Source organism: Desmodus rotundus, chromosome 11, assembly GCF_022682495.2.
Source record: "Desmodus rotundus isolate HL8 chromosome 11, HLdesRot8A.1, whole genome shotgun sequence".
NCBI classification, from domain to species: Eukaryota; Metazoa; Chordata; class Mammalia; order Chiroptera; family Phyllostomidae; genus Desmodus; species Desmodus rotundus.
In genome coordinates, this window is record NC_071397.1 from 100219386 (window position 1) to 100245724 (window position 26339).

General features: G+C 41.0%; 1 protein-coding gene across 7 annotated transcripts in view; it reads left to right on the top strand.

The window, feature by feature from the left end:
* Positions 1–25055, top strand: part of QKI (QKI, KH domain containing RNA binding) — a 148405-nt gene extending 123350 nt beyond the window's left edge. Inside the window, exons 5-8 of one of the 7 annotated variants that reach the window (XR_008425598.2) lie at positions 10539–10626; positions 12090–12389; positions 14337–15193; positions 19092–25055. Coding sequence is in view for 6 of the 7 variants with exons in the window: in XM_053914228.2 (XP_053770203.1) it covers positions 10539–10626; positions 12090–12389; positions 15119–15193; positions 19092–19108 (480 nt within the window). In the remaining variant the exon portion in view is untranslated. The other 6 variants (XM_053914228.2, XM_053914224.2, XM_053914225.2 and 3 more) reach the window with 6 other exon arrangements.
* The last annotated feature ends 1284 nt before the right edge of the window (positions 25056–26339 follow it).

Sequence of the window (26339 nt, forward strand, 5' to 3'; positions counted from 1 at the left end):
AAGAATACAGTAATGGCCAAGAAATCAAAATGACCGTGCATAATCGGCTTGCTTAATGAGAGTTGTTTTATTAACTGTAAAAGTTTCAAAGTGCTTAAGTAGAGGAACTTCTTATCTTGGCTTTTTTCCTCTTAAGTAAAGTTTCTGAACTCCAGCAGAACACTTGTCCCACTTACAGTTGGTCTTGCTGTGGAGGAAAAGTTTCTAAGGTGTTCTAGAATTGAGTCCTGCTCTTAAAACAGTTTGCTCCTGTATGCACCTGATTTATCTTATACCTATTTTAAAATGAGGTTTTTAGATTGCTATCTAGCTTCCCGCTTAAGAAGTGGAGGTGTACTGGCATTTTACTTCAGAAGTAAAATATTTTTCATGCCAAAAGGAATGTGTTTACAATCCAAATTTATTTTGTTATTATTTGATTCTTCTAGTGTGGCTAAATAACCCAAACCCAGCTTGCTAGCTCTCCCCGAGTAGCTAAGCACAATGAAAAGTATTCAAGTGCTTTATTACACAGTGGTGCAGATTCCTGTCCTTTGTTGAATTTTACCAGTGGGGCAACTAATATCTCTCTTACGTGCCATACAGACTGGTTACGAGGTGAAAGAGGATAAGAAAGGTTAAATTCTTTACAGATTGTATACTTTAACAATGAAGACTTTTATTCAAATTTCAGGGGGGTGGGGATAAGGAACCTTAAATAATGAAATGATTTGATTAGTGTGATTTTTTTCTGACCAAGGAAATCCAGTGAGTCTCAGTCTAGAACAAACGGCACTCTTCAGCATCACTGGAGTGTCGTGCTCAGAGCGCTAGCCCAGGAAAAGATCCACATTCAAAATCTGAAGTACAGTTTTTACCTAATGCCATAGTGGTGCCACTTTGGCACCACCGTAAAGTCAGAATCCAAATCCAGTGTGATAAAGTGAATCCAAGCGTCAATATGATAATATGGTAAAGTGTTGGGTAGCGTCGCAGGAGATAAAAAAGATAGGCCGAGCTTCTGCCCCCGACGTGCCTCTGATGTTTCGACCCCCACGTTTCTCAGTGGAGCAACACAGTCATGTCCGCACATCGTCACAGCTGAGAGACTGCTCTGTAAGAGATGCGCAGGCCAGATTGCCCAGTGAAAGTGACGGTGCTGAATGGTCTGTAGCTGTCCACTGAAGCAGAGCAGTTTCGATGCAGCTTTCTAATACAGGCATACCTTGTCTTATTGCACTAGGCTTGGTTGTGCTTCGCACATACCACATTATTTACAAATTGAAGTTTCTTGACAACCCTGTGTCCAGTGAGGCTTGGTGCCATTTTCCAACAGCATTTGCTCACTTTGTGTCTCTGTCACTTTTTGGTAATTCTTGCAATATTTCACATTTTTTCATTATTTTTATATTTGTTATGGTGATCTGTGATCAGTGATCTTTTATATTACTATTGCAGTTGTTTTGGGGCACCATGAACTGTACTCATATAACATAGCAAACTTATTAGTCAATAAATGTTTTAATGTGTTCTGCTTCCAACCAGCCATTTCCCCGCCCGTTCCACGCCTCCACCTCCCCTATTCCCTGAGACACAGCAGTATTGAAACCTGACCAATCAGTGATGTTACATTGACCTCTTAAGTGTCCAGGGGAAAGGGAGAATCACACATGTCCCACTTTAAATTGACAGCTAGAAATAATTAAGCTCAGTGAGGTAGCCATGTCAAAGCCAAGGTAGGCTGAAAGCTGAGTCTCTTGAGCAGTTAGCCAAGTTGCAAATGTCAAGGGAGCGTTCGTGAAGGAAAGTAAAAGTGTTACACAAACGAACACACAAGTGATAAGAACGTGAAACAGCCTTATTACTGATGATGAAAGTTAGTGGTTTGGATGGCAGAGCGAGGCAGCCATGGCATTCCCTTATGCCAGAACCTAATGCAGAGCAAGGCCCTAACTCCTTAATTCTGTGAGGTCTGAGAGAGGTGAGGCAGCTGCAAAAGAAAAGCCCGAAGCTAGAAGAAGTGGGTTCATGAGGTTTAAGGAAAGAAACTCTCAAAATAAAACTACAAAGTAAAGCAGCAAGTGCTGATGGAAAAGTGGCAGCAAGGTGTCCAGAAGACCTAGCTGAGATAAATGAATGAAGGAGGCTCCACTAAACAGATTTCAGTGCAGACAGAACAGCTCTTTATTAGAAGAGGACGCCATGCGGGACTTGCACAGCCGGAGAGGATCAGTCAGTTCTGGCGTCCAAGCTTCAAAGGACAGGCTGACCTTCTGGCGAGGGGCTAATGCGGCTGGTGACTTCCAGTTGAAGCCATCCAAAGTGGATGCTCATTTACCATCCAAAAGAATTAGGCTAAACCTGTTCTCCCTGTGCTCTGTGAGTGGAACCATAAAGTCTGGATGACTAAACGTTTAAAGCCCACTGCTGAGACCTGTTCGGCAAAAAGTTGCCTTTCACAATAGTGCTGCTGCTCATCGACTGTGCAGCTGGTCACCCACAAGCTTTGTGGGAGATGGGACAAGGAGGTGAATGTTTTCTCCATGCCTCCAGACACACATCCCTTCAGCAGCCTATGGATTAAGGATTAATTTTGACTTCCACATCTTATTATTAGAGAAATATACCTCATGAGATTATAGTCACCATAGTGATTTCTGTGATGGATCTGGGCAAAGTAAATCGAAAACTTTCTGCAAAGGACTCGCTATTTTAGGCGACAGCAGGAACATGTGATTCATGAAAACTGAATCAACATAAGAAAATTAACAGGAATTTGAAAGAGGTTGATTCCAGCCCTCATGGGTGACTTTGAGGGTTTCAAGACCTCAGCAGAGGAAGAGACTGCAGTCGCGGTGGAAATAGAGTGCTAGAGCTCGAAGTGGGGCCTGAAGATGCGGCTGCATGGCTGCGGCCCTGATAAGACTGTAGTCATTGAGGAAGTGCTTTGTACGGCTGAGCAAAGAATGTGGTTTCTTGAGATGGAATCAAAGGATTTAGAATATTAAACCAGCTTAGCTGATAGAGTAGCAGCAGTGTTTGAGAGGGTGGTCTCTGGTTTGGAAGGGAGTTTCATTGTCAGTAAAATGCTGTTGAGGAGCATTGCATGCTACAGAGAGAGCATTCCTGAAAGGGAGAGTCAGTCAATGAGACACGCTTCTCTATTGACTTAAGAAATTGGCACAGTGTCGCCCCAGCCTTCAGAAAACACCACCTTAGTAAGTCAGCAGCATCTACATCAGGGCAGGGTGCTCACCTGCAAAAAACTGTGACTCACTGAAGACTCAGGTAATGGTCAGCCCTTTCGACCTGTAAACTACATTTAGGGGGTACGTTTTTAGATGTAATGCTATTGCATACTTAATAAAGTGTAGTACAAACATTTATATGCACCAAAAAATTTGTGCGATTTGTGTGACCTGCTTTATTGCAATAGTTGTTTATTTTTTCAACGTGGTCCGCAAGTGAACTCTGTTTCTCCAAAGTGTGTGTATATTGGGTCTCTCTAACAATTCTGTGAATTTCTGTAGTGTGCTTTGGTTTGTGAACATCACTTTTTGTGTGGGACTTAGCATAGAAAAACTGTGTTAAGTATCAACATCATAGTAGGTGCTTATTTAGCCATCTGTTAACTGAACATTGAAGACTGGGAAAAATAAGGAATGTGGAATCGAGGAACCTTTAAATGACCTAAAGAAATAGGTAGCAGACTGTCACAGAGTATACATAGACTTTTGACAGAAAATGGGATTGATGACATAAAGGAGAGGGAGTTGGTGTGGCTGTGAATGCCAGCCTGAGGATCAGATTCTGGGAAGTAGTAATGGGGAGCCACTTCTGCATCAGAAAAACAGGAACTACGTGGGGTGCCCCAAGTCCTTGGATTACATCATTTCTTACAATGTTGAGATGCCATCGGGACTTCACTCTTGTTTTTATCAGCCAGCCTGTAGTGAAACTGGTTTCGTTTTATGTCATTTCACTTAAAGTCGCAGAACAAAACAATGACATTAGATCAGATCTTCCAGTGTTTCAGCAGAGAGAATTAATAAAGGAATTGGTTATGTAGGTGTCAGGAACTGATGAGGGAAAAAAGAGACAGGGTGTGGTACAGACTTAGAAACTGCAGGAAGTGGCTGTTACTCTAATGGCTGGAAAATGAAAGAGATTGGTGCTGTTATTACATCTTAGACGTTCAGAAAGTTCGGTGCAGGGGAGCGACTGAGACCTGACAGTGGGGGCGCACTGCCATCGCTGGGACCCTGGCAGCTCTGAGGCATAGAGACACCTTTGGCCGCTGCCCACAGGCAGGTGCCAGAGCCCCAGAGCACTGGGTCCAGAAATGCAGGGAGCACACTGTCCCAGGAAGGAGCCCCCTCCTGCCCTCAGCCAGCACATCCATCCCTCTGCTATAACACATCCAGCTGGTAAAGAGGAAGCTGCACTACAGGGAGCCCTAGACCCAGCACCTGAAAGCAGTTAGCAGGTCATTTTGGAGCTTAATAAGATAATCATCTTGGAGAAAAATACTCTGAAAATGCTGTGAGAGGATAGTTCTTCTGCCAGCTTTAATAGGCTAAGTTGGAGTTAAGTAGACCCCACATTTGCTTTCAGCTGTCTACAAGACATCCTCACTTACGTGTTTAAAGTAGGCATTTCAAGCTTAATGTTGGATCCCATATCACTTAGCCTTTAGCTTTTTTTTTCATCAGGCGGAGCCACCATATACTAATCTAAAAACCTAAACATCATTCATTAATGTCTCCTGTTCCCTCGCTCCAACATCTAACTGGTCAAGTCTGGTCAAGGGAACTTACTTTTAGCATCTCTCTTATAACCTGCACCCCTGTCCAGTTTAACCTCTGTCCCCTGGACTAGAGTAAAGCTTGTGACTGGGTTGGTTGTTGTTTGGTTGGTTTGCTCCCAATAGTCCATTCACAAAATAGCAGAATGAGCCTTTGAAGACAATTCTTATTATGTCACTCTGCTGCCTCTAAAACCCTCTTTAAATTCAAGTCAGTCAAGTTCTTTGTCAGACTTGTCTTTAGTTGGCAGGTAAATGCCGGTGATGATTGGAATTAAAAATACGTATCAGTCACTCTTCCTTTCCTCTTTTCTCTACTAATTTCCTGTCCAGGCTTTGTTTTTCCAGGCATGTAAGTCATGTGATTTTTCTTTGTTTGTAAAGCCTTTTATATTCATTTCAGATTTATAGAAATACTCAATTTTTTTAATGTATTGAGCAAGTTCACTTTTGCAAGGCATTAAGGGCTGCAGAGAAGAGTGGCAGTTGATTAATTTATGGATATGAGTCATGAGAAATTTCCTAAAAGCAACAAAACATAGAAAGGATGGGTAACAGATGCCTGTATGTGACTGATTCCCCCAAATGGAGCAGCGCAGGTTTAGGGAGATGATGCGTGAGGTGGGGAGTGGTTAGAAAGGCTGAGGGCCAGCCAGGGCAGACGGCTGGGCGCACACAGGCGGCTCGCGGTTGTGTCTGACCCAGGAGCGGAAAGCACAGACACGCCGTAGGGGTAGGGCACCGTGGACAGAGGGTTTCACCAAGGGCACGACGTTGGCACGTGGGGCTGCCTGTGGAAGTCTGTCAGTGCCTTGAATGCTAAGCTGGAGAGTTTGCATTTTTCCTAAAGACAATGGTTCAAATTATTTTTTGAGTTGACACATTTTCAGTGATTTGAAAATATTCATACATTTGTTCTCCATTGTTAAAATTTACATTGTTGTAGTGGGTTATTTTTTAATGTGTAATTTATAGGTTTAAAGATACCAAATAAACATTGTCTTCATTTCTTATATGAGATCTTTGATGAATTCAAAAGATACTTCCACTTTAAGGCACTACAACATTGGAGAAGGTATAACAAGGACTTTGGAACAGGTACTCTGGTCTTGGAAGCCAAGTTTGCATTGTGACCTTTTGTAGTTTTGGGCCAGTGACCTAATCTGTCTGCACCTTGGGGATAATATCAATGCCATAAGCCTGTTAATGAAGCATAGATGCTTACGATGAAGCTCTCACTTCAGTTGTCATAAAGTAGAGCAATTCAGGGCAGTGGGCATTTATGGAATTTAGCAAGGGTTTGTTATATTTTTATGTTTCAAACGTAAGAGTGTTATTCATAGCATATTTTAATAATCTTCATAATGTTTTCCATGCAAAATATGAAAGAAATACTCATCTACCCTATGATCCAGGAAAATTGCACTCAGGTATTTACCCAAAAGCAATGAAAACTTATGTTCACCAAAAAAAGCCTGTACAAACAAAATTTTCCTTAGTGGCTTTATTCACAATATCCAAAAACTAAAACCTGTCAAATGTCCATAGCAGAAGAATGGATAAACAAACAAAATATTACTCAACTGCTGAAACAAATTATACATGCAACAACATGGAAGAGTTTCGTAACTATGCGGAGCGAAAGAAGCCAGGCGCAGAAGTAGTATATGCTGTTTCACCACATAAAGTGTTCGAATAGGCGACTCTGAACCAAGGTGATGGGACCTGTCAGTAGTTTCTGTGTGGGGCTGGGCTGGGGAGAGGGACAGGGGGCTTTCTGAGTGGTGGGGATGCACACTCACCAAAAGTGAGGGAGTGCTGTGCTTGACACCTCAGGATTGCACTGCACACAGATCACACCTTGATTTTTTTTTAACGCAGAGCAAACACTCGAGAAATGAGAAGAATTGAGGTTCCAAATGACCTCTTATATTCATTGTGGTAAGGTAGCATTTTAAGACCTTAGGTTTGGTTGCTTAAGAACAGCTTCCTTTGTTAAAGGCAGAAGTCAGTGTTTCATCTCTGGAGAGGTGCTTGGCTCCGATCATGTGGTACAGAGCACTTCTGGAAAGGTCTTGAGTTGAGATGCATGGTTTCAGGGTGGCACATTTGGTCTCCTTTTCATCTTTGAGAGAAGAGGAGGTCAGATAGGTTGGTCGGAGGCCAGGCTATAGGAAAAACTTAGCAGTGAGAGCTGAGGAAACCAGCCAGTGCTCCTGTCTGGAATCGCATTTGGAAACAAGGAGGCATACCCCTCCCAGAGTACTCAGGGAGGGGTACACTGTCAGTGTCACTGACAGACTAGGACAGCAGGCCGAAACAGCACGGTCCCTTCTGCGCAAAAGCGAGTCTCCAGTGAACTGTGCCTCTCTTGAGACTCAGGGCATCCTGCTTTCTGTGCACAGTGCTGAGTGGTGAGCACCCAGGGTGATGCTCATTCTGGACTGAGACCCAGGTTCACATTCGAGCTTTGCCTGCTGAATGCTGTGCTCTGCTAGGAAGTGTTCGTGTGGCCCACTGTCTTGTGACACCGTGCAGTACACATGGGGGTTCACAATTTGTGAGTCTTCGCAGCCTCTAGTGACGTCAGAAAGGCTCACCCCGACCCCGCCCAGTGACAGCTGTGCTTGCTGCTCTGGCTTGTATTCTCACAGAGGTCTCTGTGATGTCACACATCTGTTAACTCAGTTTCCCGCACCTCAGAAAAGGCACACACCTGCACGCACAACCCCTGGTGTACACACTCGTCTTCCATCATCCTTGGCTTTCCCCTGTTTGACACTACTTCCAGCACTAGCAGTAATTGGCTTATCCCAGAGAGGCAGCCAAGGAAAACCCATGGTCAAGGGCCTCTCCTCTGCACAAGGCCCTGTGTGAAGCATTGCGTCACTTCACTGGTTCACCTTTATTTCTTCCTCTTAGGAGCAATAAGAGACTATAGTTTTTATATAGTTGGGGTAGTTAGTGTGATTGTAAGTGCTTTAATGTAGCTGTTAAAATCATTAGTGATGTAAGTCTTGTGGAAGAAAATAGGTTTATTACTTTTATTTGGAGTTGCACCAGTTTTTTGTTCCTAAGACCAATGGATAACCCCTGTCCTTCAAAGGTTTGAAAAAGCCACGCCATTAGACACGGAGGCATGAGTTAGCAGTCCTTGCATACTTTTTCGGTCAATAAGAAAGTTTAGTTTTTATCATTAGATTCAGAGTCTAATGTTTTTAGTAAACTATATTTACTGTATAAGGCTCCTAGAATAATTTTAGCGTTAACAGATAAGAGTAATAGGGGAAGTGTACGTATAGCTATGAGAGTATTTTCTCGTGTGTAGGAGGGTTTAGTGTTCTTAATATGATAGGTATGTTTACCTCGTTGAGTTGTAATTGGTATATATAAGGAGTGTACAGTTGTAATGATAGTGTTGAATCCTAGGAGGGTAACAGATAAGTTGGATCAGGAGACTGTTGATATAACTACAAATAGCTCTTCAGTTAGATTAATGGTTGGGGGAAGAGCTAGGTTGGTAAGGCTTGCTAGGAGTCGCCAGGCTGCTGTAAGTGGTAGGATGGTTTGCAATCCTCGGGCTCAGTTTGCTGACATTTTTAAATGTGAACAACTATGTCACTGTGGAAGGCGCCCTTAGTATAGCCATTGCTTTTCTTCTGACTTACATAAAGTAGAATTTATATCCTGTTGTCTGATGCTTCATTACGTAGCAAGATTTACATTTGAAATGACATGATTTTAATTTTTAGTATCGTTAGTTTTCAGTGACCAAGTTTAAGTTTTATCGTAATGGATTTTCAATCAATTCTTCCCTTCCAGTAATAGTGCTTACTAGTTTTTATATTTAACAATTAATTGCTTGTCTTTCAAAGAAATCATGTTGCTTTGTTTTTTTCCATCTGTACAAATAACATGGGAATCGGGAAATAGTAATTTCAGAAGCATGCAAGTTTTTTACTGCCGAGCAGGTCTCTGAAAAGATGGCAGCTATACGTTAAACACTATGTTTTCACTCATCTTTTTCTTTAATTTCTTTGTGTCTTGTTGACTACAAGTTTTAGTGCCAGTTCTCTTTACTTCAGATTATAGTCCTCAGTTTTCTGCTGTAGTGCCCAGGTCAGCGATTCTGTATCATTTACAGCTGTTACAGACAAGAAGGGCTGTCCTACCCAGTGCTGCTCCTTCCTTGATTGGAAAGGGGGCCAAAACTACGTGAGCAGTGTATAATCGGCTACTTTTTACTCATGGAACCTGAGCACTAGGTAATGCACAAACTGTGAACAGCACACAGTTTCCTTCCACCGTCACAAGAGGTGGGCCTTAGAGGGTGGGCTGTCAGCAACTGCTTCGTGGTGCTGCAGTGGTGGGAGTTCATCCTGTAGGGTGTACATATTTGAGACTGTGGAATGAAATTAAAGATGTCACATACCAGTCGTTTAAAAGATAAGTCCCAGCAAATAACTTGCAGGGGTGGGGCTGAATGAGGAGATGGGCAATAATAAATAAGTAGTCTCTGTTCTTAAGGAGCTTATTTTGGTGATAATGATGTACACTGTAATTCAAGGTAGAAGCAGTACCATCTAGGGATGGCCCTTGAGAAGGTGTCATTTAGGTTGAAGTTTGCAGAATAAAGCAGGGTTTGGAAAAGGGCTGGTGGGGTGCAGAGGAGCACTCAAGACAGTGGGTACGGAATGCACACAGAAAGGACTAGCGGAGGATTTGGTTTTACATATAGCAAGATGTAAGTAAAAAAAATGTAGAAGATTAACGAGTTTAACTTGAGAACATAGTTTGGGGCCAGATCATAGGTAGCTTAAATGGTTTATACTTTTAGATAGTAAGAAACCATGAAGGGTTTTGAGATTGTTAAGTAGCATTAAGATAGATGAAAGTTGCAGTTTGGGCAATTAATCTGGCCATTGTGTATAGATTGGTGAAGAGACATCATTTCCAGTTTTGCAGCAGTTTTGATGGGGGCCTAATAATGACTAGGACCAGGGCGACATCAGTAACTGGAGAGTTGGAGTGAATCCAAGGCAGATGGGGTGGCTCAACACGCTGCTAATCAGAGACAGCCCTGGGTGCTGCCTGCTGTCCTAGCAGGGTTATTACCAGTGCCCTGCTCGCTTTCAGTGGTTCAGTGGTTTGGACAGTACGCCCAGTGCTGACCCTAAAGATAAATTTGCTTTAGAATTGATAGTACTTTATAATTTAAGGGAGAGAGGGATGTTGCTAGAATATAGATACAGATTTTAGACATTCTTATGACTTTATTAAATTTTCCTTCATTGAGAATTAAACAGAATATTCTCTTATCTGAATATCACAATCAAACCTTAGTGTGTTTAAAATCCCTGTTTTAGTTTTTTGTCTTTTAATGAATACATTTGAGCTTTGAAAACTTCAAAATGATAGATACTGAAGAGAACATGCTGTATTTACTCTTACCTAATTCACTCCATTTAAAAGCTAAGTGTTTTAGGAAAACTTGAATCAATCACTGTAACTTATATTAAAAGATTCCAAATAGAAATGCCATACGTGGCAGTTGAGTGTCCTGTGTACCAACATGCCATTAGTGAGAGAGCGGGCTGTGGTGTGTCAGAGCCCTTGGTCCCCAGATCTTCTTGTCCTACTGGGACAGGTGGCTGTGGTCACACAGCATCTGTTCTGAGGCTCGCCCATGGGTGTGGCTGTGCCGCACACAGCCGTCACCCTCCGCGCTCACTGCTCTCATGGTTTCCTTGTCCAGGCAGAGGGAGAAGACAGCCTGAAGAAGATGCAGCTGATGGAACTGGCGATTCTGAACGGCACCTACAGAGATGCCAACATCAAATCACGTAAGAAAGAGACTGGGGTCAGGCTGACCGCCGCCTCAGCTGTTTGTCCACACACCTTTCTCCTTTCGGTGGCACAGCATGTGGACAGTTAAACAGAATGAAGGGTGGAACGATGTTCACTTGATAGGGGACCAACAGTCCCATTTTTACTGCTTTCACAAATTGTGGATGCTGTACTTGTTTGTACTGTATTCCAGCATGTCTTCCAAGTTTGGGGTTTATAAACTCTTACTCTTTTGATGAAATTTCTACTTCTAAATTCAAGAGTTTAATGAAATTTCCTATTCTGTTAACTATACATTTAAGGCTTCAGATTTAAACTTCTAGCTTATTTTGTTACATTCATGAAAAGGACCAAAAAATAAATAGAAACTTCAGAGCTAATAGGCAATGTGTCTGAATGCAGTGATCTTTCTGTTGAATTCTGTCCTTTCAACTTTCTTGCATGTTTTCCCTCCAGTGTTGTTTCTCTGATGATTTTATATGTGAGTTCACAGAGGACAGTAGGTGCTGACTATTTTAATCCCGTTTTTTCCTTTATTCGCATTTGTATACGCTTTCACAAGTTATAAGAGGATGCTTTTTTATATTTAAAATGAAATGTGAAATCTGTATTTTAAGAAAATCTAAGGTTAAACTACTAATTTTTTTAAAGAAATTGAATTTTAAAGTTCTGGGCAGTTTTCCAAAAAGTATACAACCTGTTGGGTTCAGAGGTGGTCACTTTACAAACGGCCGGCTCCGGTGACTCATGAGAAAGCGAACATTGTGGACGCTGTGTACTGAGGAATGGGACGTTTGTTGCACAGGGTGGGGCAAAAGTAGTTCTGTAGTTGTGAATATGCAAAACAGTTTATTCTTGTATCATTATTTATTAATCATATTATTTTCCATACAAACAATTACAAGCCTACTTTTTGCCCCACCCTGTATTATTTTTGTATGAGAAATTAGTTTCTACATATGCAGGAAATTTATATATAAATAGTAGTTGGCTTATTTAATATAATAAAAATTATTCCTTATTTAATTTGAAAATGAATCTACTCTTTTAGAAAGATACCAAAACTGTTTCTGTGGACTCCAATTGCAAAATATTTTTTAAAATATCTTTTAATGCGAGTGTTTTTCTTGTGCTTCTGCATGCACCTTTAGCCTTATGAGATCTTAAAAACATAGATATATCAACTATATGAGCTAAATATAACCTATTAATGGTCTCAATTTTTTTTACAGTGGCTTTTTAATTTTTGCACATTGATTCTTAATCATGTGGGAAAGGGGAGCCGTTGCATTTGATTGGTGTGCTTTGGCATTGTTGTGTGATCAGCGCATGTACTAATGGTTTCCTTTTATTTTTCTTCTTTCCTGCTTTTTTCTTCCTTTTTCCTACTTCCCTCTTGTTTTCTGTGTTTTGCACTGCTATCTCTGTACTTCTTTCTGAATTTCTTTGCTTACTGTAGCAGCCCTTGCCTTTTCTCTTGCAGCAACAGCCCAGGCTGCTCCAAGGATTATTACTGGGCCTGCGCCTGTTCTCCCCCCAGCTGCCCTGCGCACCCCGACGCCGGCTGGCCCCACCATAATGCCTTTGATCAGACAGATACAGACCGCCGTCATGCCAAACGGAACTCCTCACCCCACTGCTGCAATAGTTCCTCCTGGGCCCGAAGCTGGTTTAATCTACACCCCCTATGAATACCCCTACACGTTGGCACCAGCTACGTCAATCCTTGAGTATCCCATTGAACCTAGTGGTGTATTAGGTAAGTTGTTTTCTCTGTAGGGTGAACATTTTTCTTCTAAACTTTTGCCCCAGACTTTGACGTCATTGCCTCAGTGTGAGAGAAGCAGCACAAGTCTCCATTAGGAAGGGCTGAAGACTCATTCTGTTACTTCTGCCCGCTGAAGGGTCCCCTTTAAATAACCGCACCTAAGACTTGTCAGATTTGCTCTGGTAACTAACTCAGTTCACTTCGGGTGGGCAGATCTGAACGTTTCGACAGGACATACTTGTCACCTTTGACCTCCCTGAAGTCCTCCCCTGGCACATTCCCTCCTTCAGTTTTGCCACGAAGTCAGATTCTTTTCATCTCAGAGAGTTAGTTGTCAGCTAAGTTTTAATTTTCTATGTGAAAATACTTCGAGATTTTTAAAACTGCTGTAGTTACGTGTGCTTTCTAATATTTGGGATCGTTTAAAATATGAAAGGGTCCTAGTCAGTAGCTGCATTCTTCAGGTTTTTTCGTTTTTTCTCGTTTGAAGTCCTGGTTAATATCAAACATAAGAGAAACTCATAATTTCAGTAGCACAGTATGGAATCGATGAGTAAAGACCAGGTCACTGAGGTAGATTCACTCCCGAGGCAAAAATTAAGGTCATACTGTAAACGCTCAGTTTTACATGAACAAAAAGTGGTGTGCTTGAAAAAGACATTACTGATGCCTTTTTTTTATAGAGTGGATTGAAATGCCAGTCATGCCTGATATTTCAGCCCATTGACTGCTGGATGAAGGACTAGAATGCAGCAGCTGCTGTAACACGACCAGGCAGTGTGGGACAGGCCGCTGCCACGCTGCCCTTGTTTTACCAGACAGAATTTGAATACTTTTTTCCTTGAATTGGATATGACCTTGGTGCTGCATGCATGCTGTTCACTTTTAGGACTTTGATCTTTTAAGGGTTTTTTTTTCCAGCATTAACATTGATTTATCAAAATTTGAAAGCCTTTAATGAACCTGGACAAAGATTTAAACTTGAAAATTCATTGTTCAATTAAAGAAAACCACAGTGCTCTGTATGTTATCTGTGTGTGTGCATGCACTCAGGTGCCTTTTGTTTCATGAGCAAATACATCTTATTGTACATGTTTTCGGTTATCTCTAAATCATTGTATAAAGTATTCCAGGTCAGAATCACACCATAGAGCTGTTTATGAGATTCTTATTTCTGTTGCACATTTCTTGAAGCATTTTTAAATAACCTGTAACATATAACCTGTTTACGTTTCTTCTTCTGTTAACGCTCTGTCCTGTGGCCCCTGCCTGCTCCTTTCCCCAGAGCTCCTCCCTGCTGCACGCACAGCGTCTGCTGGGGGAGGGGGGCTGCTGCTCCCTGCAGGGCGGGCTTTAGGCCTGGCTGCTGCTCCAGCCCTCTCCAAGCAAGAGCTCACTGGTCTTGCCTCATGGATTAAACTTGTCTGAGATTAGTTTACCTGAAATGTAAAAGGGGTGATGGACCACTTTACTGCTTAGAATCAGCAAGGGGCACTGCAGAATCTGTTTCTCATTTCAAAGCAATGTGTTTTTGGTTGTGTTGGGAAATTTATATTTATAATAATTATTAGACTGACAATTAAAAGCAAAATATACAGATATCTAATTGGCATTCATAAGATGAATAATAATGACTACTAAATGACAAAAGTCCATTATAATCAATTTTATTTCTTGCTTTGCTACCTAAGCAGTAAAAGGTGATATTGATTGACCACTTGGAGAACTGACAAAATTATTTCAAATTGCTGAGTTACAGTAAATTTGCACACAGATAACATGCATGCTATATATCAAGTCTCACATCATATTATTTTAAAATAAGCAGTGCCCTTCAAAACAGATGCAGACATGTGTGTTGGTGGTAGTGAGGAGATTGGTAATAGCATCAAATCTTCATTGGTGACTAATTTTTAATTCCCTTCCTTTTATCTTTAGGTATGGCTTTCCCAACGAAAGGCTAAGAATTCAAGAACGGTCTTAACTGAACCCTCATCAGATCTGAATTTAACAAATGCTTAGTCTCAGCAGCCTCCGGGGGGGAGGGAAGCTTAGCCTAGCAGTCAGTGACTTACTTGCACTTTTTTGCACACTGATAGGAAGTAAAAGTATGTTATTAATTTGGTTTAGTCTATAACCTTACAAAGTAACGGTAATTTATAAAGGAGTGTATAGTAGTATACTGACTGCTAAGTGTACTATACTGTTTGCTTTACTAATCACCTAATTCATTGCAGTTCATACTTATTGACTCAAAGTTTAAAACCACAATCTGTAGGCTTTACGAATTGCTCATAAACCTTTTTACGTGATAAACTCTGGAAGTGGTCTGAAGGTTAGCCAGTCATTGTCAGCATTGAGCATGGCGTGCTTTTAAGTGGTCCTGCTGTGAGAAAGGCACTCCAGTGAATATGTGACTAGTAAAGCGTAAATGTTTGGGTCTCGTAGAGTTCATGAAATACTGTGTCTTGGGATTGTAAATTAATGGATAAAATAGGTTAAGGCCAAGATGTTTGAAATAAATGCAATATTAATAGATGCATATATACGCAACATATTATGGTTAATTTTAAAACTACTGTGCCTTAACATGTTTCTTAAAACAAAATTTTTGTAGTAAATGAACATTTGAAATCCATTTTGATAAACCTGTTAATGTTTGTTTTTTCCCCCCTTGTGAATGTTTTCTAACTTTGTCTTGGTAATTGCAATTTAACTAGGTGCGGTGGCTACTAAAGTTCGAAGGCACGATATGCGTGTCCATCCTTACCAAAGGATTGTGACCGCAGACCGAGGTTAGTTTAGTTCTGCAGTTCTTGTTTATGAGAAATGCGCTGGGTGTCTGTACAATTTGCAACACCACACCTGATGGAAAAATATGTAACTGTTTACCTGCACAGCATTTCTTTTCCTTTTCTAAATTAATTTATAATAATTGACAGGTTTAAGGGGTGGGCTTTTGGGGATGGATTTTTGTGGGGGGGTTTTCCCTCCCTTCATATTTTAACTTATTAAATCCTATTAGTATGTACTATGATTTATTCCTACTAAAACACAAATTAGTCCATTTGGGGAGCTATTAATTTTTGTTTTCGCCTTAATTATTTCTCAGTAATAATTTTTGATAAAAGTTTTCTTTTAATTTTGAAAATTTGGGTTGGTTTTGCAAAATGAACTGAGCGGATGGTGCTTTAATGAGAGAAGTAAAGGAATATATGCCTCCTGTGTTCTTTGGAGAAAATTGAAGATTTATTGTCCCATTTTCCTTTTTAATATGACATTTGAGCCACTGTACAAACATGAGGTTGTACATGTCAAGTACTTAGCTGAAGTCAGCAAAGGACGGACTGTGAAGAGAACTTTGGTGCAGTTGGATCTTACTTATAAGTCGGAAAATCAATTCCCTTTTATTATATTTTCTTCCAAAATGGATCCTTTGATTTTTGTCATTTGCTGCTAAAATATATTTTCTAAAGGTGAACTGTCTTTGGAAGTTCTGTGGTGACGCGAGCCCGGCGTCTGGGCGTCTTTTCTGACTGACCTGTGACTGGAAATAAGTCTTCATTTTTCTCCTTTTCCGCACCTGCAGTCTGTGTCCTGTATATTCCCCTGGGCCCTTTACGAATTATTTATGTTTATTGAGGAGTGATATTTTCGGTTTATTGACATTGAATTCTTTTTCTGAGTTTGAGATCATAAGATAGGAGAGAATCCAAAGCAAGGTAGGAGAGAATTTTTTATAAGCTTTTTTTTTTATGGCACATTTATTACTTACCGACTTAGCTGATCCTAAAACTAATATCAGTTTAGAAAAGAATGGATTGAAACCTCAATTCTGCATCTTCTACGAACTTGTGAAAGATCTACCTATACTTTGCATAGTTATCTTGAATACTGATGATAAATACTGGACACAGCCGTTGTCCATACCAGAGTAGAATACCTTTCCAAAGATGTCGATGGTATTTATTTAGCATAGTGTATAATTAAACGGCCTTGAAGGTCTTTGACTCATGTGTCACTTGTAGTGATTTAGTGAACAAAATGCAGAGGCCCCCGAGTTCAGTGAGCATCTGGGAGGACAGTGCTTCTTGTGAGTGTGTGTGCACAAGTGCGCACTGCTCTCTGCTCGCACCAGAGCTTGTCTCCCCGCAAAGGAGGGCGTTTTTTCAAAGGGGAAAAAACATGTAGATTTGAAGAATCCAAGTAATTCCGTGAATGATTTGAAACTTTTTCCCACAGTTATTGTCTGAAACAGTTAGGCGTATTTGGGAGTAGTTTTTTGTTAGCCTTTCCTTGTGTGCTCCTTTTAGAGTTTTCATCATTTGTTTTAACACAGTAATAATTGGCCTACTCAGTACTCCAGTGCCTTGAGGTAGTTGAAAATACCAGGAAGATTTTATCGTGTTTCACAATAAGAACACATTCCATGTGTGGCTCTTTTGTAGTTACATGTGTTTCATTAGTCCTGTCACTGTTTTTATTCAAAATGCAATGTCAGCAAACCGAAACACTACTTTTTTCCTCCGCAGAGCAGAGCGCTTGCTGTGCGCTGCTACCACAGCCGCTGTGCGCACTCGTGGGGTCTGGGGGGTGTCTGAGGTCCTTCACCGAGATTATTTTATGATACTACTGTTTTCTCTATTTTTGAGGTTTTTTATTGCTTTTTTAATCTTTTGAAGGGAAGCTTAATATAAGTGTTCATTTAATGCAAGGAAACTCAGCCCTTGGACCTACAGCCGTGTAATTCTATGTGAGCATTCAGACTATGGCATGGTTGACAAATACCTAGTTCTTTACTAAAAGTAAACCCACCTCTGCATATTTCAAAATCGAATTTGAAGCCTATAAAAGACCAACTGACTTTATAGTTGAAGTGAACCATATGTTATTTTGCACGGTTGACACAGCTGTGTGTACTGTAGGGGCCAGGACTTGGCAGAGGAGGCATTCCAGGTGTACTGGTGTACATGGAAATGGTAGTCTGCTTTTTCTGTGGGTTCCACATGCAAAAACGAGAATATTTCTGAATAGTGATTTTACAGAAACCATTATTTATACAATTTGTATAAAAACTTAATACAATTTTAATCAAAATTATAGTTAATATCAAAAATGCTTTAAGATTCTTTATTTCTGGAATACCTAGGAAATGATATGACTACATCATGTGAAATATTTATTTTCTTTGATTATGGAATAGCCGTTTTTATCTTAAATAAAATTCCACTGTTTTTAAGAAATTCAGGGACGATTTGGTCACACTAAAGATACAGTATTTTTGTAGTATTTTTAAACTATTCTAAATGATAGACTGTAGAAAGCATTTTTGTTATTTGAGGGCAAACCAGCTGACTCTGTGAGCATTAGACCTACCGGGTTTCGATGTACGAAGCGGCACAGGACCTACCTTTGCACTGAAGCGTTTCACATCTCCTCTGCCGTAGTCCCAGTGGCCACAGTACAGAAAATTCTTTCAAACCTCAGAACATAGTAGAAATAATTAAGCTGTTGAATGAGTCTTAAAAATCATACTACTGTTAAGTGGACCAAGTTTGGTGAAGCAGAACGTGACAGTGTTTGATTAAGGAAGGAACAACTCAAGGACATTGGGGACGAGAACTTTTCCACTTGAGAACTACTTTATGTTTTACTGTAATTTTAAAATTTTTTTTTGTTCTGTTTGTTATTTTGCAAAAGAAAATAGTATTTACAGGTGGCTTCTTTTAAAATATATAAAGCAGGAATGTATATGAAATGTCAGATTTTATTGTATTTGCAGAGAATTAGCTTTGAAGTTGAATAAAGAAAGCTGTAGTTTTAAAATGCCTTATTGGTATCAATTAGAAATTTCTTCTATTTTTTGATGTACTTAGAGCTTTTGAGTATAGAATTTTAAATGGCAGGATTTTACAGTGTTTACATGCAAAGTGCATTTTATAAGTGTTCTATATGTGTAAAATAGTATTTCCAACTGGAAAGTGTTGGCCGGCGCACAAAGGGCCTGGCCTTTTCTGGTTCCCATGACGCTGCCTACACTGCTAGACTGCAGGTTAGTGTCGCTCTGTATCATGAGGCCAAGAAACCCCTTGTTGTTTGTACATAGAACAATTGAAAACGCAATAAACATTTATTGAACAAAAGAAACCTTGTTTGGCCCAGAGTTTATGTTGAACCAAGTTGTTCACACAAATTTAAATTTCTTTAGATTCATTTCTGTTAATCATCAGTTGTTAATAATCACATCCATCATTAATAGTGCTTTAATGCTTGCATCTGAGAGAGTACTAATGCTTAACGGCAGTCGGACCCTGACACCGCACTGACTGTGCAGAGTTCTGTATACCAGACCTCGTCGTCGTCGTCCTCCGGTTTCCTCCATTGAGCTACTAACTGTTAGTTGTTAGTTATATTTTATTTCCATTTTTCTCCTGTTAACCAGTTTTTTTGTTTTTGTGGGAGAGGGCTCTCCTTCATTTGTTCAAATCATGATATGAAGTTGTCATGATTTTTATTGTATTTTGTAGATGGTGTCAATCAGTTTGTCAGAATTACACATGCTTTTTTTTTATTAGTTGTGATTAGTTTTTCATGTTGTCATTAAGCCGTCACTAGCTGAAACTAATCTCTTCTCTATCTTTTCTTTTCTTTTTTTTTTTTTTTTTGTTTTGTTTTTTGTTTCTAACCACCCAGCCGCCACCGGCAACTAACCTATGACCTTCTGACCTCTGAACTCTTCACCCAATGATGACCTGACCATGCCTGCCTGCTGATCAGTTAACTGGTAATCGCCTTTGCTTGCCTGTCGTCAGTGCAGCGAGCTGAGGCACTTGTCCGTTCGTCTTACCATCTAACCAAACAAAAGACAAAGAAATTGTTGTCCTCCAACTCAGCTTTTGTTTTGTTTTGTTTTGTTTTTCCTGTTTGGGTGAAAATGGTTCTAGAACCTGCACTGAATAGTAGTAAAGCAATAAGGCCCAATTCATGCCACAGCACTGATCATCTTTCAATGTCCCGCCCTAAGCGAACGGTAAGAAGGCCTCACCGCAGGAGGGGAGACGGGTGGCCCTTAACTACTCAGTGACAGGCAGTTACTGTGAGAGACTTCCTAGGAGCCCTTCCTTCTCATGGCGGGTCCAAGCTCTGAATGTACTGTGTGGTGATGCATCATGCATGAACCTTTGGTCAGGGATGTCGTTGGTGAAGGGATTTCAAAAGTATTCAAAATTCGATACGCTGTTCCGTCACTACAGCGCCCGCCCAGGGCGGCAGTGGCAGCCTTTTCTGTATTGCCTGCCAGCATTTGAAGTATCAGAAGTGTGCCATGAGAGAAAACTTAACAAGGAATTTTGAAAAGTAATGCAAAGAACAAAACTGCAACACTATTTAAAAAAAAAAAATATCTGAGTTTAAATTACTAAACCTTTATTTTACAGCTCCTTAAAAATATACGAGAACAAGGTACATGCATTATGTGTCACATTACTGGGCAAACTGTTCAAATATTTTTTTTAAACCTCCCTGTATAGAAGAAATCATTAAGGATGTAAAAGCCATGCTTGCCTCTTTGCTGTATACATGTAATGAAATTGTAGATAAAGTGTAGTGCATTGAAACAATGAACAAAAAGTAGATACTTTTACTATACAAGGGTGCTGGTGCAGAAAAAATATATATATTTTTGGAAATGTAGCATTTTATACTTTCAAGTGTTATAAAAAAAGAAAAAGAACAAAGAAACCCTTTATTTCATTAAATGATTTTTTCTGGTGGTTGTCAAGAAACAAAAGACCAAAAGAGCCTTTTTGTCTTTCCTTTTTATTTTTTAAGTATTGGAATAAGTCTAAAGAAAAGGAAGTGCCTTATTTTTCTTCATGGTCATTTAGTCAAGTGTCTCGTAAGATCAGCTCCTCCCTCAGAGTGCAAGTTAGCGCGCATTACTCAGCTGCCCAGCATGTGAAAGCAGATAGAGGGAGATAAATGAGTTGATGATTCGAATTACATATTTTTTGCCACGTTACCTTGATACAAATTTGCCAAATCTGATACTGTGAAAAAATTTGATAATTTTTCTAATGCCTGACATGTATTTTCAAACATCATTCTTTTAAAATCATAATTGATTGCTTTTGATTATTGCAATATTTAATGTTACCCCAAAGGATTCTGAGGTAAAAATTATGTATGATTTGAACATCAGTTTACAGACAAAATTAGAGCTTTATTTTTAAATTCAGAGACGAGGGTATATGTTGAATTCTACCTTATTATTTGAAGATTAATACTATACTTAGCAAACGTCTTCACAAAAATGAATCTTCTTGATTTTCGTTCTGGAAAACAGTGATTTCTAAATGACCCAAACTTAATCAGACTTCTTTCCCCCTACCAGGTCACTTGGGCAGCCCACCCCTCTTGCCAGTTTTAATAACGTAAGATGCCCCCCCCCACCCTCACACACACACCTTTTTTTTTAAACTTTAAAAGAATGTGAAAATCTAGCGTCATTGTGCATATAAATACTCAACTACATACGAGTTTCAAGCTCCCAGTCTCTCACGAAGTTCAGTTCCTTGTAGTTGAAGTGGTGTGTGCACAGAGCCTGCATCTCTCTGAACACTTAGTGATCGTCAGCTGCTTCAGTACCAGACGTGGCAAATATCAAGGGGCAGTGGGTGCCAGCTGCTCAGCTCGTTCCCTCGTACACACCTGCACAGTCAGACGTCAGCAGTAAGCTCAGTAAGCACCTTCGCGGGGACCTCCTCCGTCATCTGGTCTCACTCAGAAACGTTTTCAGTTCATTTACTATGCAATAGACATGCATCATTTTGTAGCGGCCAGCTCTGGTTTAATGTGCCACTGCTTTGTCTTCCCGTTACACGCACCGTCGTTTCGGTTTATTTACCGTACATGCTGTGCCATTTTGATTTTTTATTTTGTTTGGTTGACTGAATAAATCTGCGACACTCAAACACTTGAGGTGATAGTAGTTTGAAAACAACACCAGTATTGGATCCAGTTTCATCTCAACTATGTTGTACCTGGACATTTTAGATGTTTATCAAAGGTCTTTTATGGGGAAGAAAGTACATATATGAAATTAGATGTGTGACACTTAGGAGTAATGTTGGCTCTGAACAAACTTTTGAAAACTTAGTTGAAACAATTTTGGATCAACTGAAAATAAGCATGACTTTTGAAATCTCTGAATGCCTTGGTTCTCAGTATTATCATTCTTTATTGAATTTATTTCTTATTAAAATATGTAGTTTTTAAGACTTTTTTTTGACAGTATTATGTAATTTTTTAGCGTGGGTAGATGGGAGTGTCGCTTGTATGTTACCGTACAGCTGACATGTATTTTTGTCTATTCTTTATTATCCTAGTAGTTTCATGCTGTGTATGTACCATAACCAACCTATTGCCTATGAGAAACATGTAAGATAATGTATTTACAGCCATTGTTACAAGTTTATAATGTATTTTTCTATCTTGTTTTATATGTATGTTATATAACATTCAAAAAGAATTTTTTTCTTGATTGAGAAAAGGATACAAAATGCAAAATCCACAATTTTGATAACTGAAAATCGCCAATTGTTTTGCAGTACTTTATTATATTGGGTGTCTTGTCTTTCTTGGGCTTTTTAGTTAGCTAATGAATGAATACATTAGATACTTTTGGGTTTTAGTTGGGATTTTACATAGCTTGCATTTTAATTCTTTGGTTCTTTGCTGTTTCTATTAACCCATGGCATTATTTTAATAAATGTTATAATACCAACCTACTAACTCTGGACTATGTCTGTTTATTAACCTTTACGTGTTTAATTAAAACAAAGAAAGAAAGACAAAAGAACGTAAAGTCTTGAGTTACTGGACTAACCCTGAGGAACGTTGACCACGGATAACACAGCGTGACTTGTTTGTATGCTGTCTGTCAGCTGACAGTCCCCACTGCTGTGACAGTGGCTTTGTTTACTGTGCTACTTTGAGGGGGAGGTGCCGGTAGAGGGGGAACAAAGTAGCTTTGGTGTGAGGGCTCTCCTGGTCTTGCCACGTGCCTTTAGCCTCTGCAGTACTAATTCCACACTTCCTCATTTTTCCTTCTCCCACATAGTCCCTGTCTGCTCACAGCATTAAGAGTGAAGAGATTCATTATAATGGCGTACCCCAGGAAACCAGTTTGATTCTTTGTTGAACCATTTCTTTTAATTTCTGTAAGTTAGGTAGTGTTGTTGGTTACATTGTACAGCAAAGAGTCTGCTGATGTTTTGTCATTTTAAGTGGACATTTTTCCTTTATAAATTGTTGACCTGTTTTAGCCTGCTGCTCATGTTGGGGGCGCTCATCACAGGTCAAGGCAGAGTGGCTCTGATTCTCAGGACAGTGCAGAGGAAGCCGTCAATCACGAGGGCCACCCCACAGCCCTGAGCCCGCCACAGGCGGCAGCGGTGGGTTCTCAGGTGTTCCTCCTCTCGCATCTCCTCTCCAGTGCAGTGGGAGTGCGGCACGAACGCGAGGGTGCGAGAGCTGGAAGTTACCTGTCCAGCTCTGTGTGCGAGTCAGCTGGAGAGCCCTTAAATACACTCCTGCTTCTCTCGGCGGCAGCCGAGGTAAAGTGGCCTCTGCACAGGGGCTCTTTAGTTTAACTCTGGAAGTGCATTTTTATTTCACAGGAATTGTTAATTTCCTTGTCTGTGAAACATCTAGATAAAAAATTCTCGAGATGAATTTTTGCATTCATAAATAGTGGCTTATTTTTATAAGTTACATTTTATTTTAAGTTCTAAATTTGGGGGCTGAAATGAGTCACATGTTACAGAACACATGACCAATTTGCTTTAAACTAATCAGACTGTCAGAGTATTCTCATTTTGTGTCTATTTATTCCCATAATATGTACATGTATATGTAATACATAGGGTAGCGATAAGAGCTGATTCAGTGGTGGCAGAGATGGGCGTTTGGATTAAATGAGGTTAGTGGTCTCTCCAAAGGAGTGGGGGCGGCGTGTGGTATCGCTGGGTAGCCAGAGCTTTAACGTAGTACTGTCTGCAAAGCTCTCATTGCCCGCAGCCCCTACGTTATCTGGAGGTTCAGAGATGTCTCTCGAGCTGCTGATACACAAGCCGTCAGGTACCATGTCACCCAAGTCGGTGGATCTCTGCGGTTTACTATGCTCACTCCAAAGCCCGTGGATGCGGGCTCATCTCGCTCTCGTGTGAGGGCCCTTTGCGGACAGTCACACCACACTGGCACCTGTGCTGTGGGGGAAGCTGGACGAGGCTGCTTTTCAGAGGCGAGGATGGCACTGCAGATTTCATTTCTGCCCAGGCTGTGGCGGCACTAAACATGACACTACTGAGAACTTAGAGGGGAAACATGCTAGTCAGTTTATTAGTTTTTACTACTTGTAAAGCAGTTGAATGAAACTATTGAAACTTAAGCTTTTAGTCAAGACGGTGGTGAAATGAATGTACTCAGTAGTTAAGCATTTTTTCTTAGGCAACATGTCAGTATGAATGTAGCAAGACAGTAGATACTCATGCATGCCCAACGCAGTCACTCATGGAGGCCGGGCCCCCCGTGGGTGGGGGGCCGAAGCGCCCACCTGCTGAGATGCCATGCTGTCTGCATGTGTACACAAACAGGGAGGGAGGCACTCGGTGCACCAGCACAAAGGGTCTGCATTTTCTGGCGGGCCGAGAGCGGCCAGCAGGTTTAAATGAAAACGTGCACTACCAAATGGAGAATCTCCTTTACCAGCGAAGCTTACCACTCTTTACGGGGCAGCCTGAGCTTTCTCCAGGCTGCTCCGAGGGCTGGGTGGGCTGCTTGTTTGGGATGTCCGTCTGTATTCCTTGATAACAATTACAGTATTTACAGCAACTGGTTTTTTAGTAAAATGAGATGTATTGATAAGTTATTTAATAGCAAAAACTCAGAACACTTTGGATTTACAAACTTTCTAAGTAGTTCAAAAGGTAATTTTTTTAACATAGTCACAGATTCCTTAATATCTTTATTTAAAGTGGAAAATAATTGATCTTATTTAGAACACTGATGGTACACACACGAGTGGTCTCTCGAATATAAAATCCAAATAGAAATACCTTTGTTATGAATACTGGTCCTCAATGTCGAATCAAACTGGTTCACCTAAGCCTAGTCCTCTCCTTGCTGTCTGTCTGCTGCACTAATCGCTAGGGCCGGGAGAGGAGGAGGAGGAGGAGGAGGAGGAACAGGTACAGGTTCCGGGTAGATGCGGATGGTAAGTGCGGCCAACAGCAACGCTGGTTTCGCACTGCTTACAACCTTGCTGTCCTTAGCAACAGACACCGCATTGTGGAGAAGAGCTCAGCTCCCGGGATAAGAAATTCATGTGGCTTTTTGAAAATGCTATGATTGAAGTTTTGATTACCAAATACATCTCTGATGGTGTGTATTGTAGTGGTGTGCATAAAACATGCAGAGTCGTACTTGTGGAAATTGTGCATACAGGGAAAAGTTGAAACAGGGTCTTCCCCGGCGGCATGTGGGTGGAGAGCCGAGACTGCACGCGGACGAGCACAATAAACCAACTGGAAAATGCTTGCCTGTGTCCCACCCCCAAAGCTCACGTGTAAATAAAGAATGCACACTGTCAATTTCTAATTTTTACTGACGCTTTTACTACTTAAGAGAAAGTACGAGAATCTGACGTTCTGGAGCTCTCACATCACTTAACTGGAAGGTGATCGTAATGTTTTCCCTGATTGCGGCAATTAAGAGGAAATGGGTCAGCAGGCTTGTGCGGTGTTCTCGATTGGATACGCATCCAAAAAAGTTGTCACTTCTTCTTTTAAAAAAGATTTTATTATTTTTACAGAGTGGGGAAGGGAGGGAGAAAGGGAGAGACACATCGATGTGTGGCTGCCCCTCACACACCCCCTACTAGGGGCCTGGCCCACATCCCAGGCGCATGTGCCCTGACGGGGAATCCAGCCAGCAAGCAACCTCTCAATTCACAGGCTGGCACTCAATCCACTGAGCCACACCAGCCAGGGCAAAAATGTCATTTCTGATTGGGAAACTCATGTACCATTTGTATGGTGTTTTGAGATGTAAGAAGGAAGAAAGGAATGCCACTCAGATCTTGGTCTTTGCTACATGAAAAGGTTTAGTGTCATCCATCCCTCAACAAAGAATTGATGTAAAAAAAAGTTGCCAATATTTTGAAACCGTTTTGCTTCGGTTTCGTGTTGAGCTGTAAGTGCTGAGCCTCCATGCACCCTGACAGTCCCAGCTCTAGCATGCAATCTTGCCGCCTCTTACCTCCCGTCTGATCGCTCCCTGGAACCTCCTTTGCCCTGGCAGCACCCTTCTCACGCACCTCTAAGAGCACAGGATCCAGTCGGGCAGCCCTTCCCCCACTACGTTGTATGTCAAGAGTCCAGAAAGCTGAGGCGCACGCTCTCATGGCGTCCCTTGGAAACTCCAGTGTGGCTGTCCTCGCACCAAGTGCTGCCTGCCTAGTCCCTGCCCCCCACCCCTGCCTGCCCTTGTGTTACCACACCTGGGCTGACGGTTTCCATAGTCCAGCCCCGGTCAGTTATGTGCTCGCCTCCCCGTTGCTTGCAGGCACCTGGGATTGCCTCTCCTGATCCAGAGTGGGAGTTCACCTAAGTGGTACTCAGGGTCTAGTGTAAAACAGGGTTCACTGATTTTTCCTCCTGAAAAGTCAGATGGATATGATTCTAAATGAAAACTGTTAGCCAATCATGATTCAGTAATGATTCAATAGGACATTACTATTTAATGAAGGAGAAATTTCCATTGAGGAAATATGCAATAAATTATGGTCAGGGCAGGGCATGTGAAGGGGAGTAGCAGGAAGCTCATTCTTAGTAGCCCCTAAATTCAGAGTAGTACTGTTCCAAGTCAGCACTGAGCAGAGTA